At 36.5% G+C, this 13,906-nt stretch overlaps 1 protein-coding gene across 1 annotated transcript in view; it reads right to left on the reverse strand.

Moving 5' to 3' along the window:
- The window catches only part of LOC145292796 (MAM and LDL-receptor class A domain-containing protein 1-like), a 497,041-nt gene that overhangs the window by 164,889 nt on the left and 318,246 nt on the right, over positions 1-13,906 (reverse strand). The window contains exons 88-90 of the mRNA XM_080138835.1: positions 10,200-10,316; positions 7,986-8,254; positions 298-532 (exon numbers count right to left, since the gene is read on the reverse strand). Of these exons, the coding sequence (XP_079994961.1) occupies positions 298-532; positions 7,986-8,254; positions 10,200-10,316 (621 nt within the window). The remainder of the gene's footprint in view (positions 1-297; positions 533-7,985; positions 8,255-10,199; positions 10,317-13,906) is intronic.

The following is a 13,906-nucleotide window of genomic DNA, read 5'->3' on the forward strand; positions in this document are numbered from 1 at the left end:
CTATCATGACAAGAAGCAAAATTCCACTTCTTCATTGTGCCGGAAAACCTTCTACTATCCCTGTTTTCTGCTTCCCTGATTGTACTAACATGTTAAAATTTTAATGTAATGCGAACAGGTATCTTGTTTCTCAACTCCCTACATTGTGCCCATGTAGACATGGTCAAAAATAATAGTACCCTTGCGTCCAAATTGAAATATGTCTTGTTTACGACGACTAAGAGTAAACAAACAAAAAATAGAAACGACACGGCCAGAATAATGTTCTGGGCGTGTATATGGTCGCACATTACTTACCGTTTGGAGATTTTAAGGTGTGATCTGTTTGCGGCCCTGTCATTGATGAATCTGTTTTACCATGTCCACGGATCCAATCGAAGCTGTCTCCGTAGACATTAGTGAATCCACAGAAGTCCTGCTCGAAATCACAGAGGCCATTGCTTGAACAGGGACCCGGGAGATGTTCCACGTCGTCGATCATTATAATGCCGTTACTGGTCGGTCCAGATGGATGCACGGATTCGAATATAAACTTGAATGAGAAGAGGAAAAAAAGTGAAGAAATAAATTGATTCTTTATGGATATACGTACTAGCTTAATTATATATCTATGCATGGTTCAAGCTGTAGATATATATAAAAAAGCAAATGAACTTAATTGAAACACGTAGGAGTACCCGTTCGAGGTAAGATTCATCATATTTACCTTGTTCTTTCGCCCAGGAGTATAGCATTTGTTCTGATACTACATTTCCTTTGTTTTACGGTGGTAATGTTTTATCAGGTACTCTCACCTGAATATGCATCTACTAATATTAATAATAGTCCTATCTCATTGACATAGGCATGATCCATGTGTACTCTGCTCCATGGTTCTGCTTTTCAGGGCCACACATGTATTTTCTTTTGCTTGAAATTTCTGAGTTCTGTGCATTTTGTGAATCTTTTTACGTTGTCCTCTACGTCTCTTGAGTACCCCGGCCACCATGATCCAATTTTAATCTTCTTTGCAGACCTGCCACTCCACAATGTACATCATCATGTACACCTTTTATAACCTGTCTCCTCTGTGTTTCTGGGGGAACTACCAAGTCTCCATTATATATTACCCCGTTTTCTATAGTCAGTTTACGTCTTATTTCTTTGAATGGTCTTTCAGACATTGAACAATTTCCCCAGCGATTCTCTTTTATCATCAACACTATTCTGTTTAACACTGGGTCATTTGTAGTTTCAGCAGCCATTTTATCTACAGATATTACATCGGTTTCTACAAGGTGCAGGAATGTGTCTTCAAAGTCCTCGTCGTTTTTGTTCTTATCCTCTTTATGAAACCTCAATCTAGATAAGGCATCAACGTGCGGTATCGTATTCCCTTTAACATACTCAATGTCAAAGTTGAATGGCATCAGTCTAATCGCCCAACGTAATATTCTGGACGTTGTAACTGTCGGTAATTCTTTTCTTGGTTGAAAATAAAATCCAATGGTCTATGATCACTTTTCAATAATAATTTTTTTCCCATCAAGAACTGTCTTGCTCTGTCCGTTGTCCACACTATGGCCACTGCCCCCTTTCTATATTTGAATACTTGTGTTCAGTCGTTGTTAATCTCCTCGATGAGTACATTATGGGATCACCATCTTGTGATAAAATGCCGGATACGGAATGCTCACTAGCGTCAGTAGTTAGAGTTATATCCTTCTTAGGGTAAAAAATTTGTACTATTGGCTTTTCCGCCAGAATCTGTTTTACGTTGTCACTCAGCTTGTTGTCACTCAGCTTCCAGGGAACATCACAAGCTGTATTCAATGAGATCTTTGATGAACTGTGTGTAAGCTCCTCGTGAGCCATTAATAATTGAGTGAAGATCAAGGAGAGGGAGAGTAACGCAAATAGACGGAACTCAAAGGAATATGGAAGATAAAGATAAAGATCACTTATTGTAGGTACATTTTGAAGAATACCGAAAAATTTTTTTTTAAAAAAGAATAGGAGAGATTAGAATTAGAGAGATGGCTGAGAAGATACAACGAAAATTAAGTAAAACCCTTTGAATCCAGAAACTAACACACATGAGCTACAGGCACAAGCCGGGCATATAACAACTGCAACAGATGTAAAACACAAAGGAATATCATATCATAAGGCTGACTGGGATAGCTTCCGTACATTTATATCTGATCTACCTCTGCATTCCATGTTTAAAAAGGATGTGTCCTCTATAGTATTAGACCTAACTGAATGGTTAATTGTAGGTATTGACCATTTCATACCCTCTAAAAAATTTCAGCAAAAACCTAACAGCCAGCCATGGTTCTCTCCAGAATGTGCTGCTGCCATTGCGCACAGAAATCACTTTTTCCACTGCTTCAAACGTAATAGATGTATGGAAACTAAAGCCGTTTTCAGGACTGCCAGCAACCATTGTAAGAAAGTAATAAGGAACGCAAGAGAGTTGTATGCTCAATCTGTTAAGTCCAAAGTAGCTGAGCAGCGGCTTGGTTCCCACCAGTTTTGGCAAATAGCAAACAGAATCCTGAACAGAAGCGTGTGCTCCATCCCAACTATTATCAATGGATCTGAGGTAATCTCGTCAGCATCAGACAAAGCCAAACTCTTTGTCAAGAACTTTGCAGCTAATTCTACCCTTTGCGACCAAGACCGCCAACCCCCAATATTTCCTCTTGTATCAGAAAACACGCTATGTGATATACGTATATCTGTACGTGATGTTGCCAAGCTAATCAAAAACCTTGATTCCAGTAAAGCAACTGGCCCTGATGGTATTCCAATTATAGTACTCAAAAAACTTCAACCTGAACTAGCGCCCATACTTACAAAACTGTTTAAACGTTGTCTTAAGGAGAATAGTTTCCCATCTCCCTGGAAAATCTCATCAGTATGCCCTGTATTTAAGAATTCAGGTGATCGCTCATCCCCCTCTCAGTACAGGCCAATAAGTCTCCTGTGCGTCATGAGTAAGTTGCTAGAATCTGTATTAAATACAGAAGTAATCAAACATCTCAACAAAAATAACCTTCTTAGTGACACTCAATATGGTTTCCGTTCTGCTAGATCTACAGCAGATGTCCTTACAGTTATATCGCATAGGATTAGCAAATCTCTCGACGGTGGCAATCTTTCTAGGGCAATTGCTCTTGACATATCTAAAGCCTTTGATAGGGTATGGCATAAAGGTTTACTTCATAAGATCGCTAGCTATGGTATAGCTGGAAAAGTCTTCTCAATTATTAAATCATTTCTTTCTGATAGATTCATAAGAGTAGTAGTTGAGGGGCAAAAATCAGAAGCTCACAATATTAATGCCGGTGTCCCTCAGGGATCCATCCTGGGCCCAACTCTTTTCCTGATCTACATTAATGATCTTCCAAATCATATCCTTACATCATTTGTAGACATTTATGCTGACGACACTACCATTTATGGTACCACATCTAAGACAGTAAACGAGCAAGTTCTCTCCAATTCTCTCTCCTCTGATCTTGAGCACGTAGTACAATGGGGAAAGGAGTGGCTGGTTACTTTTAATGCATCTAAAACCAAGCTTCTCTCTTTACATCATCAACATTCTAATCCACATTTGTCATCAATTGAAATGAATGGCTCTCGTCTTCAGGAGGCTTCAAGTTTTGACAAGCTTCTGGGCTTGACCATTACTCCTGATCTTAAATGGAACACGTATATCAAATCTGTTGCCAAGGCCGCTGGAAAAATGGTGGGATCTTTCTATCGATCCAGTAGATATCTCACTGCTGATGCTATTCTCTATCTATATAAGAGCCAGGTACGTCCAAGGATGGAATACTGTTGCCACATCTGGGCAGGAGCTGCTAGAAAGAACTTGTCCTGCCTTGATAGAGTTCAAAATAGACTTCGTAGCCTCGTAGGAGATGTCCTTTTCTCCTCCTTGCAACCTCTATCTCACAGAAGAGATGTTGCGAGTTTGTCTCTGATGTATCGTTATTTTCATGGAAAGTGTTCAACTGAGCTTCAATCTATGGTCCCCCCTCGCCAAACTTTCACAAGAAACACTCGTCTAGCTGTAAACACTATCAATAATTTCACCCACTCTTTATCTGTGCCTAAACCTAAACGTAGATTCCATGAACAAAGCTTCTTTCTTAGAACTGCACGCCTGTGGAATTGTCTTCCGTTTTCCTGCTTTCCGGCTGACTACAATATGGTTTTGTTCAAGTCTAAAGTAAATAAGTTCTTGATGAGCCGTTCCATATAAGTTATTAAATTTACCAAATTTTCATTACTAATGATTACTATATTGACCAACTTCTACTGTACACTCTTTAACCCTTATCCTTGAGTGGTCTCTGGGCCTTGATAATGTGGTGATGCCTTTGTAAAAAAAAAAAAAAAAAAAAAAAAATATGAAATCATGAAACCTGAAACTTGATAATTGTAACTAAACCCCTCGTATTTCTTTTAATGTGTGTTGTCATAAACTGATGCCACCCCAAATAAGTGAGGAGAGTCAAGAAGGATGGAAAGATCAAGGAGTGAACGCTGACCTCCGCTGGTTGAACCCAAAGATTATTATTAGAGGATTTGAACGAAGCGATGTTCAAATTATAGGAGGTATACTATATATATATATATATATATATATATATATATATATATATATATATATATATATATATATATAGTATAACTCCTATAATTTGAACATCCGCTTCGTTCAAATTATAGGAGTTATACTATATATATATATATATATATATATATATATATATATATATATATATATATATATATATATATATAGTATAACTCCTATAATTTGAACATCCGCTTCGTTCAAATTAGAGGATGCTATTTCGAATCTCGCTAGATTCAGCCACTCTGATGAGTCGTGGACGACGAAACACGTGTCAGTGGATAATTATATTTTAAAAATAATATATATGCCGCTCCCCATTAAAAGGGGGTACCAGATTGGTCAATGGGAAAATTATTCCCAACAAGCATTTAGGTAAAAATGCACTTTCGTATAAATACTTGAATTCATTCAAGAAAGTATCGCTAACAAAAACAAATAAAAACATCTACGTAAAAGTGATACATTTAGTAGTCCGGCGAGGTTAGCACCGTGGTAGAGGTTCTTATCACGAGGTGCCGATTTCGAATCCCGCTACATTCAGCCACTCTGATGAGTTGTGGACGACGACACACGTGTCAGTGGATAATTATATTTTAAAAATAATATATATATATATATATATATATATATATATATATATATATATATATATATATATTCACGCACCAAACAATTACTTGGAACTTACCAGAGGACTGATAGGAATCTTGGAAATCAATCTAATACCAGTTATTGTATGAGTATTATTAACAGTTCTGTAACCCGTGGAAAAAAATTAGGAGAAATTGGAATGAAACGGAAGACTTAAAATATACGATGGATGGTATTAATAAAATCAACTGAAACCGTAAAGAAAAATGCACGCCTGCAGAAAGCAAAAAATATAAAGGCCACATAGAAATTGCAAGTGAAGTGAAGAAAACTATCGAGAAAACATTACCAGAAGAATAAAAGCTAATTAAAAACTGAGTAAACATTTAATAAACAACACCCCCTATAAAACACACACACACATACAACGTGATAACCATATCAAAATGGTGTTAAAAGGTCAAAGACTATGGGAAAGCCAAGAAGGGAAAGCGCTAAGCAAACCATCAATGGAAGGTGGGGGAGAGTAATGGGATAATGGGCAGGCTTATTGCCACTCACATACCAGAGACGACCAATTGTTGCATGCGAAAAATCAATCTTAAGCGGCTGTTGCAATAAAGCAAAATCAGTTGCTATGGTTAGCGAAAAAGGTGGAGAATACTGGGGGGGGGTCTGAGGATATTTGTTGTCACTCAGACCCCAGGGAACACGGCTGGTTATTATCAGTGCGCAATTATTGATAATAACCGCAATCATTGACGTGCGTGAGAGCTCCTATTTTGTATGCATGCATGTATGTATGCATGTATGTATGTATTTTTTTTTGCAACCGGCGAAGCGAACGTTTGTTTATTCTATGTGCTATGTATTTTCGGATTGTTTTACTCTGTTATTCATGTTGAATTCACCTATTCGTAACAACCATCATCATCGTCATCATAAATGCCCCGTCATGTATATTCCACATGTACGTGTATGTGTACATGTGTGTGCATGTATACGTACATGCGTGTATGCATGCATGTATGTGTATATGCATGTTGTCATGTGTGTTTATGTGGGTTCTTTCGTATGTATGTTTGCGTGCATCTGTTTGTATGCATGGTGTATGTGTACGTGTATATGTTTATTTCGATGTGTGTGGGGTGTAGATGACTCCCAAAAGCTGTGTTAAGGCAACCCCTCTGGGTGAAACAAATCTCTGATTTAATTAAAAAAAAAATTACAAAAACAAAAACATAAAGCGGGAGACCAGTACCCACATTAAGCTGGTCTGCAGTTTGATTTGTTGCTGGCTATCTTGCTCATGCTTGTTGCTGGATCTCAACATTTTGAATCGAGAGAGAGACTTAGCTGTCGTACAAAGCTAAAACTCTGTAAGATCATCGTTGTATAGATACTTCCTCAGGCATTCGTCTATAAAAAATTGTCCGTGGCGATAGAAAAATTGTCACGCGTGTAGCCCTGAAATGCTGGAAGCATGTAATAATTTATCTGCCATCATTCTATGTATGTATGTATGTATATATGTATGTATGCATGTTAATATATGTATCTATTTATATATGTATGTATATATGTATGTGTGTATATATTTTATTTATTTATTTATTTATTGTGTATATATGTTTATGTGTGTTTGTATGTGTATATGTATATATATATTTGTGCGTATGTATGTATATGTATATGTATTTATGCACATATATGTATGCGTATGGGTGCATATATATGTATGTAGGTAACTCCATGTGTATACATGTGTACGTATTTGTATGTGAATATGTATGTATATGTGTGTATGTATTTGTATATGTTTGTATATATGTGTATGCATATGTATGTATATGTGTGCATGTGTGTATGTATATGTTTGTATGTATGTGTTATATGTATTGTGTATGTATGTATGGATGTGTGCATGTGTGTATGTTTATGGGTGTGTATGTGTACGTATGTGTGTATATGTATATATATATGTATGAATGCCAAGGACCGTCTTTAATGTCATGTCTGCTTGAGCGTGTGGATTCGCTGGCAGGACTAAAAAAAAAAATAATAAAAAAAAAGGTTATCTTCGGGCTCATGGACTTTCAGTGACTGAGGGAGTGGCACTCGTCAGACAAGACGTTGCAATCATCATATATTTATATGTATGTATACCAATGACCGTCTTGTGTATGTTTGCATATGTGTATGTATATGTATGTATGCATAATGTGTATTGTGTATGTATGCATGTATATATGTGTGTGATATGTGTGCATATGCATGTGTGCGTGCGTGTATATATATGTATGTATACCAATGACCGTCTTTAGTGTCATGTCTGCTTGAGCATGTGAATTCGCCGGCAGGACTATATGTCATTTTCGGGCTCATGAACTTTCAGTGTCTCAGGGAGTGACACTCGTCTGACAAGACGTTGCAATCATCATGTATGTATTCATAATAATAATAATAATAATAATAATAATAATAATAATAATAAGAATAAAAAGCAGAAGAACAACAGCAATAGTATTAGGTTGGTGCAAAAATATTTTGTATGTATGTATGTATAATAATAATAACAAGAAGAAGTAGAAGAAGAAGTAGAAGAAGAAAAGAAGAAGAAGAAGAGAAGAATAAAAAGGAGCAGAAGAAGAACAACAGCAATAGTATTAGGTAGGTTGACGTTCAATTTATTTGTAAAAAACGACATTATTTTTGCACTAACCTAATAACATAGAACTTGGTCGCATAGACTTACTTTATATGGTTGCACTATTGAAACTTTTGGCCGGCCAACCTCAACATGAGCATGCCACCAGAGAGTTCCTTGGTTTCCTTGTTCCTGCCAAATTCTCATCTCTGTGTAAGGTAGCTTTACGTAAACACTTAACGTCCCCGGATTACTGCCTTGCATGGAATACCAGAATTTAAGACAAGATCTTGTGGCCGGTGGGTACGCCGGGCTCATCGTGCGAAATACGACCGGAGTTTTTGAAATCACGGAAGAGTTTGTATACAGAAACCCACCTGTAAGAATAAAGATACGCATATATATATATATATATATATATATATATATATATATATATATATATATATATATATATATATATATACAGCGAAGAAGTACAGTCAACAAATGGATGAAATGCATTAAAAACTTCGACAACAACACCCAGCATTAGTCAACAGAAAAGGACCAATTTTCCTCCATGACAATGCGCGACCGCACGTTGCTAAACCGACCCCGCAGTTATTGAATGAATTGGGCTTCGAAACTCTACCTCAACCACTATACTCTCCAGACGCCTTACATACAGACTATTATTTTTTCAAATATCTCGACAGCTTTCTGCATAAGAAACGCTACAAAAACTTAAACGATATCAAAAACGCCTTTAGCGAATTCATCGCCAGCGGAAAGCAAGATTTTTACGTTATTGGCATAAATGCACTTGTTTTGCATTGAAAAAAGTGTGTTGACCGTGCTTATTTTAATCAATAAATTTGTGTTTAAGCCGAGATATATCCATCTGAATTTAAAAGTTAAAAACCGTTTAATACTTTAAATAAACGATACTTATGATGGTACTTATATACTCATCAGCTATTGCTATTACGGAATTCCAATACACACCAGTTCCCGTTAGATCATCGGAGCTAAGAAACATTGATCCTGGTCACTACTAAGATAGGTGACCGTTTGCGAATTCCGTATGCTGTGTGTGCTCTCTGCTTATCTCAACATTGTCTACAGTCGTCCTGGACTTACTCCTTGCCACTGGACTCAAACAGTGTGAATTCTAGAGAGGTGTTGCTTCACAATTACACGTGCAACTACCCTTACAAAGGGTATCCATTGTCTTTCGAGACTGAACGGAGGCGGGAGGCATTTCTATTACACAAACGAGTAGATATTTAAAACAATTCCTTACAGAAAATTAGAGTAGTAATTATACTCTTACAAGCTATTTTCATCATGCAAACCTGTAGCTAAATAAAACTAATTCTGTCAAAGGAGGAAATTTGTTTATTCGAATAGTGTAAAATAGACCTTACTTATTATGGAATCTATACTCTGATAAGTTATTTATGCTACACGATGCACAAACGTGTAGTTATTTAAAATAAGGTAATTATACACTTAATATGTATAGTTTGATTGGTCGTCTAATTTAAAACAAAACTTATTTATGGTGGTCCTAGTGTAACGTTGGAGTTACAAAGGAAATAAATAAATAAAAAATCGGGGTCGGTATTTTTTTTTTTTATAACAAAAGCATTTATTACCGCCACTCTCCCGTCTCAACATTACTTAAAATGTCCTTCGCTGGCACATGTCCATTTCATCTGGTTCGCGTTTCCCTTTCTCCCGACAGCATGCTGGTCACAACCAGTCCATTCTCGCCTTCACTTTACACGTCCGTCTTCTTCGGCGTCGACTATTTTTCTCTCCGACCACGTACATGCACCTTTTCCCCTTTTTCTTTAGACGCAAGCCCGAGCACACTTTCCAATTTGCATACGCGTTCAAACGCTGCTCCTGCTGCTATTACAATCGCTTGCCATCCATCCTTCATTGCTTCTGATATTTTTATATACACTCTGTTACACTAGTAATGTGTTAAGCTATTTCTATTACACGAATTTCTGAATAATTATGTTTGAGGATCCCTAAATTATGTGTATCCACTATAATTCCCCTGTTTGGTTGGTTTAATATTCTAAACAGACTAGGGAGATGACGATAGTCTAGTGGTCAAGGACGGCTAAACGACCTGGATGTCCAAGTTCGAATCCAGTTCAACAAAATCACTTTTACTTAGGATTTTGTTAACGCCCACGTGGCCCCTCACGTTCTAACCCCTGTTTTTCTAGAAAGAATTCTAACTATAAAAATATCGGATTCATACGATATAATGATAATGATAATAATGATTATTATTAATATTAAAAAAAAAATCAAGCCTACCTGTGATCGTACCCGTGCTATGATCCTTTATTGGTGTTGGATTCGTTGCATGGACCCATGTGTCAAAATGCGGTTGGGGTGTCCAACCACATATATCCAAATCAAAATCACAAATACCTAAAAAAGAATGTTTTATATGAATTCATCTAAATTTATACAACGTAACTCAATAGTGAAAACACAAGACTTCAAGATATAATAAATGTTCCGAATTTATTATATATGTAATTCGAACGCTGTCCCGATCTGTCGCTCAACTATACTGTCGCTGTTAATTCACCGTCACTGTGCTCAATCGCTAAGCAACCTTACTTAATGAATTACATCTTTTATTTGATTTTTTATTATTTAGTCAATTTAATTAGTTGGCAATAATTTTTTATGAAATGTTGACATAGCAAAGCCCGAAAAAATCATGGATTACATAGAAAAATGCGAGCATAGAAGTAATATGGCTAAGATTAAACTCAGAAAAGCAAAAGGACTAGTTGTTACAACTGGAAAAATACAAGATATTCTAGTAAACATATAATAAATAAATAACTTAAAATATTGCTACATTAATTATTAATTATACGAGAGGCGTGCAATTTCCAGTTGTATGATCTAGCTAAAATTTTGTATATGCAATGATTTATATCTCTACGGGTTATGTGGCAAATTACAGCTATGAACTAATTGTGGTTTCTGTTTTACAGGTGTTTGAACTGAGTCAGGTGTGAAATGAAACCTGTTAAATGTCGAGCAGTGATCCGGTTTTGCATTTGAAAGGTCGCACACCACAAGAGACTTTTGATGAAATGAAAGAAACTTATGATGGTAATGCTCCATCATATAACCTTGTAAAATGCTGGCATCGTGAATTCAAACATGGCCCGAAGTCTGTAGAAACAGCCACCAGAGCTGGCCGCCCCCCCTTCTGCCATTGATGACACATCTATCCGTCAAGTTGAGGCTGTCATTTTGGAAGATCGGCGCATTACTATTCAAGATGTCAAGATTAGTACAGGGTCTGTAGAAACTATAATTCATGACCATTTGCATAAGGTGTCTGCCAGATGGATTCACAGGTTGCTCACACCATTCCAGAAGCGAGAACGTGTCAAGTGCTCGAAGATGAATTTGGAGATGTGCCAAGAAGATGAGTCAAAGTTTTTCAAAAGAGTGATTACACAGGATAAAACCTGGGTTCATCACTATGATCCAGAGACCAAAGCCCAGTCAATGCAGTGGAAGCACTTGGACTCACCACCTCCAAAGAAGGCAAGGGTGCGGCCCTCCGCTGGCAAGGTCATGCTCACAGTCTTCTGGGACCAGGACGGGGTAGTGATGACAGATTTCCTCGCAAAGGGTACCACAATTACAGGAGCCTATTATGCTTCAGTTTTGAGGAAATTAAGGGAAGCTATCAAAATCAAGAGGCCGGGCAAGATCAGCAAAAGTACCCTGATCCTGGAGGACAACGCTCCGGTCCACAACTCGCATGTCGCCAGATCAGAAGTATGGGCGTGTGGTTATGAAATTCTTCCCCATCCTCCCTACTCTACTGACCTTGCACCCTCTGACTTTCACCTCTTCCCAGCCATGAAGTAGGTTTTAAAAGGTGATGCAGCCTTGATTTCTGAAGTCACGTCGTGGTTGAAGGACCAACCTGGGGTGTTCTACAAAAATTGTCTTCAGAAATACATCAAACGATGGGAGAAGTGCATAACTTTGGGTGGTTCCTATGCAGAAAAAGACTAAAAACTATGCCAAGTTTCGTTGTTCTACTGCTATGGGAAGTGGGTCAGGGACATTACTTATTGCACGCCCCTCGTATATATATATATATATATATATATATATATATATATATATATATATAATATAAAGCTGAACGTCTGTGTGTGTGTGTGTGTGTGTGTGTGTGTGTGTGTGTGTATGTGTGGTCACGAATAGGCTCCTATATGGTTGAATATTACGGAAAACTGACATATAATGATAGAAGATGTATCGAGACACAGGAATGGGTATGTTTGATCTGGCATAATGATGATTCATTAAAATTGTGGGGTCTGCGTTCGCGCCTGGTCCACAAAGTATGAAAATAAAAAATGTAAAAATTAAAAAAAAGCCTTAACAAGTGTTTTTCATATAGATGTACATAAATTGTCGATTACATATTTTTATATTGTTTTCGATGTTGTTTTCGATGCGCATCGTAAAGCGGAACCAGATAGACTGTTTCAACGCCCAGGCAACCAGGCAAGACGATTTGAGTTTATATATATATATATATATATATATATATATATATATATATATATATATATATAAAATAAAAATTACAATTAAATAAGGCTCTAATCTTTGCTAAAAGAAATTCTGACTTAACTAATTTAGAAATTAAATTAATTCTCCTAGCGAGAAAGCCCCTTCTACAATTGAACAATAAGCTTTGGACTAGAAAGGACATCCCTGATAATTTTGACATCTTGATGGGTAGTTCTGACTCTGCAAAAGTTACCGATTTAGTGGGACTCTTCTTACTGAAAGAACTTAAATACCACTTTAAACATATCCAAGAGGGACTTTATAGAGATGATGCCCTTTTTACTACAACAGCCAGGCCAAAAGAGTACAACAAAACAATTAAAAAATTACATAACTTCTTAATAATTTCGGCCTTTCTATAATTATCGAACCAAACAAAAAAACTTAAAATTTTTGTTAGACGTTACACTTAATCTTAACACCGAAATTCATAGCCCCTATCATAAACCCAACCTTACGCCTTTATACGTCCATATATCTTCTAACCACCCCAACTCAATTATAAAATCTATAGTACCATCCATCTCTAGAAGAATTTCTGCTCTTTCTGCTGATAAAAAACTTTTAATCAAAATGCTACTTTCTTCAATAATGCCTTAAGGAACTCAAGGCACAAGGAAAAGATTAAATACAACCATTATACTCCTCCTGCAGGCCACCTTAAATCTGTAATCACACACAATATGACTCGTAAGAAACCAGTTCAAATAAGAAGATCTGCCGCTATCAATAACCATGAAGCAGTCTACATATATAATCCAAACCAAAATACTAATCGTAACATCTCTAACACACTAGTCGCATCAGGAGAAAGAAACATATTTGGTTTAATCCTCCATTTAGCGTAAATGTCAAAACTATTATACCTAAGGAATTCTTCGACATTGTACAAAACTCTTTCAAATACCCACACAGATATAGTTCTATTTTCAATAAAAACTCAATCAGGATTTCTTATTCAACAATGCCTAATTTAGCACAAAGAATCGTAACATCTAATTACAGAAAATTAAATCAGCCCAAAAATCCCTTTCCCAATTAAACCCAAAACTAACTGTAATTGTAATAACAAACATCTTTGCCCACTCAATAATGATTGCATCCATAAAGATGTTATATATTCATGCACAATGAGCTCCCATGCAATCCTCCCATAACAGACACTAATATTTCGTCTTCTATCCTTTTCCCCATCCCCCATCTGATATAGTTACTAATCCAATATACCACTCGTGCAGCCCCTCCATCTACAATCATACAACTAGCAATAATAATAATAATAATAATAATAATAATAATAATAATAATAATAATAATAATAATAATAAGATTAATGATGATAATAATATTAATGAGAATAAAAAGATTTCTCCTAACAGCCACCCTAACACTAA

The sequence above is a fragment of the Euprymna scolopes genome, chromosome 14 (assembly GCF_053919585.1).
Source record: "Euprymna scolopes isolate OS-2025 chromosome 14, ASM5391958v1, whole genome shotgun sequence".
In the NCBI taxonomy this organism is placed as follows: Eukaryota; Metazoa; Mollusca; class Cephalopoda; order Sepiida; family Sepiolidae; genus Euprymna; species Euprymna scolopes.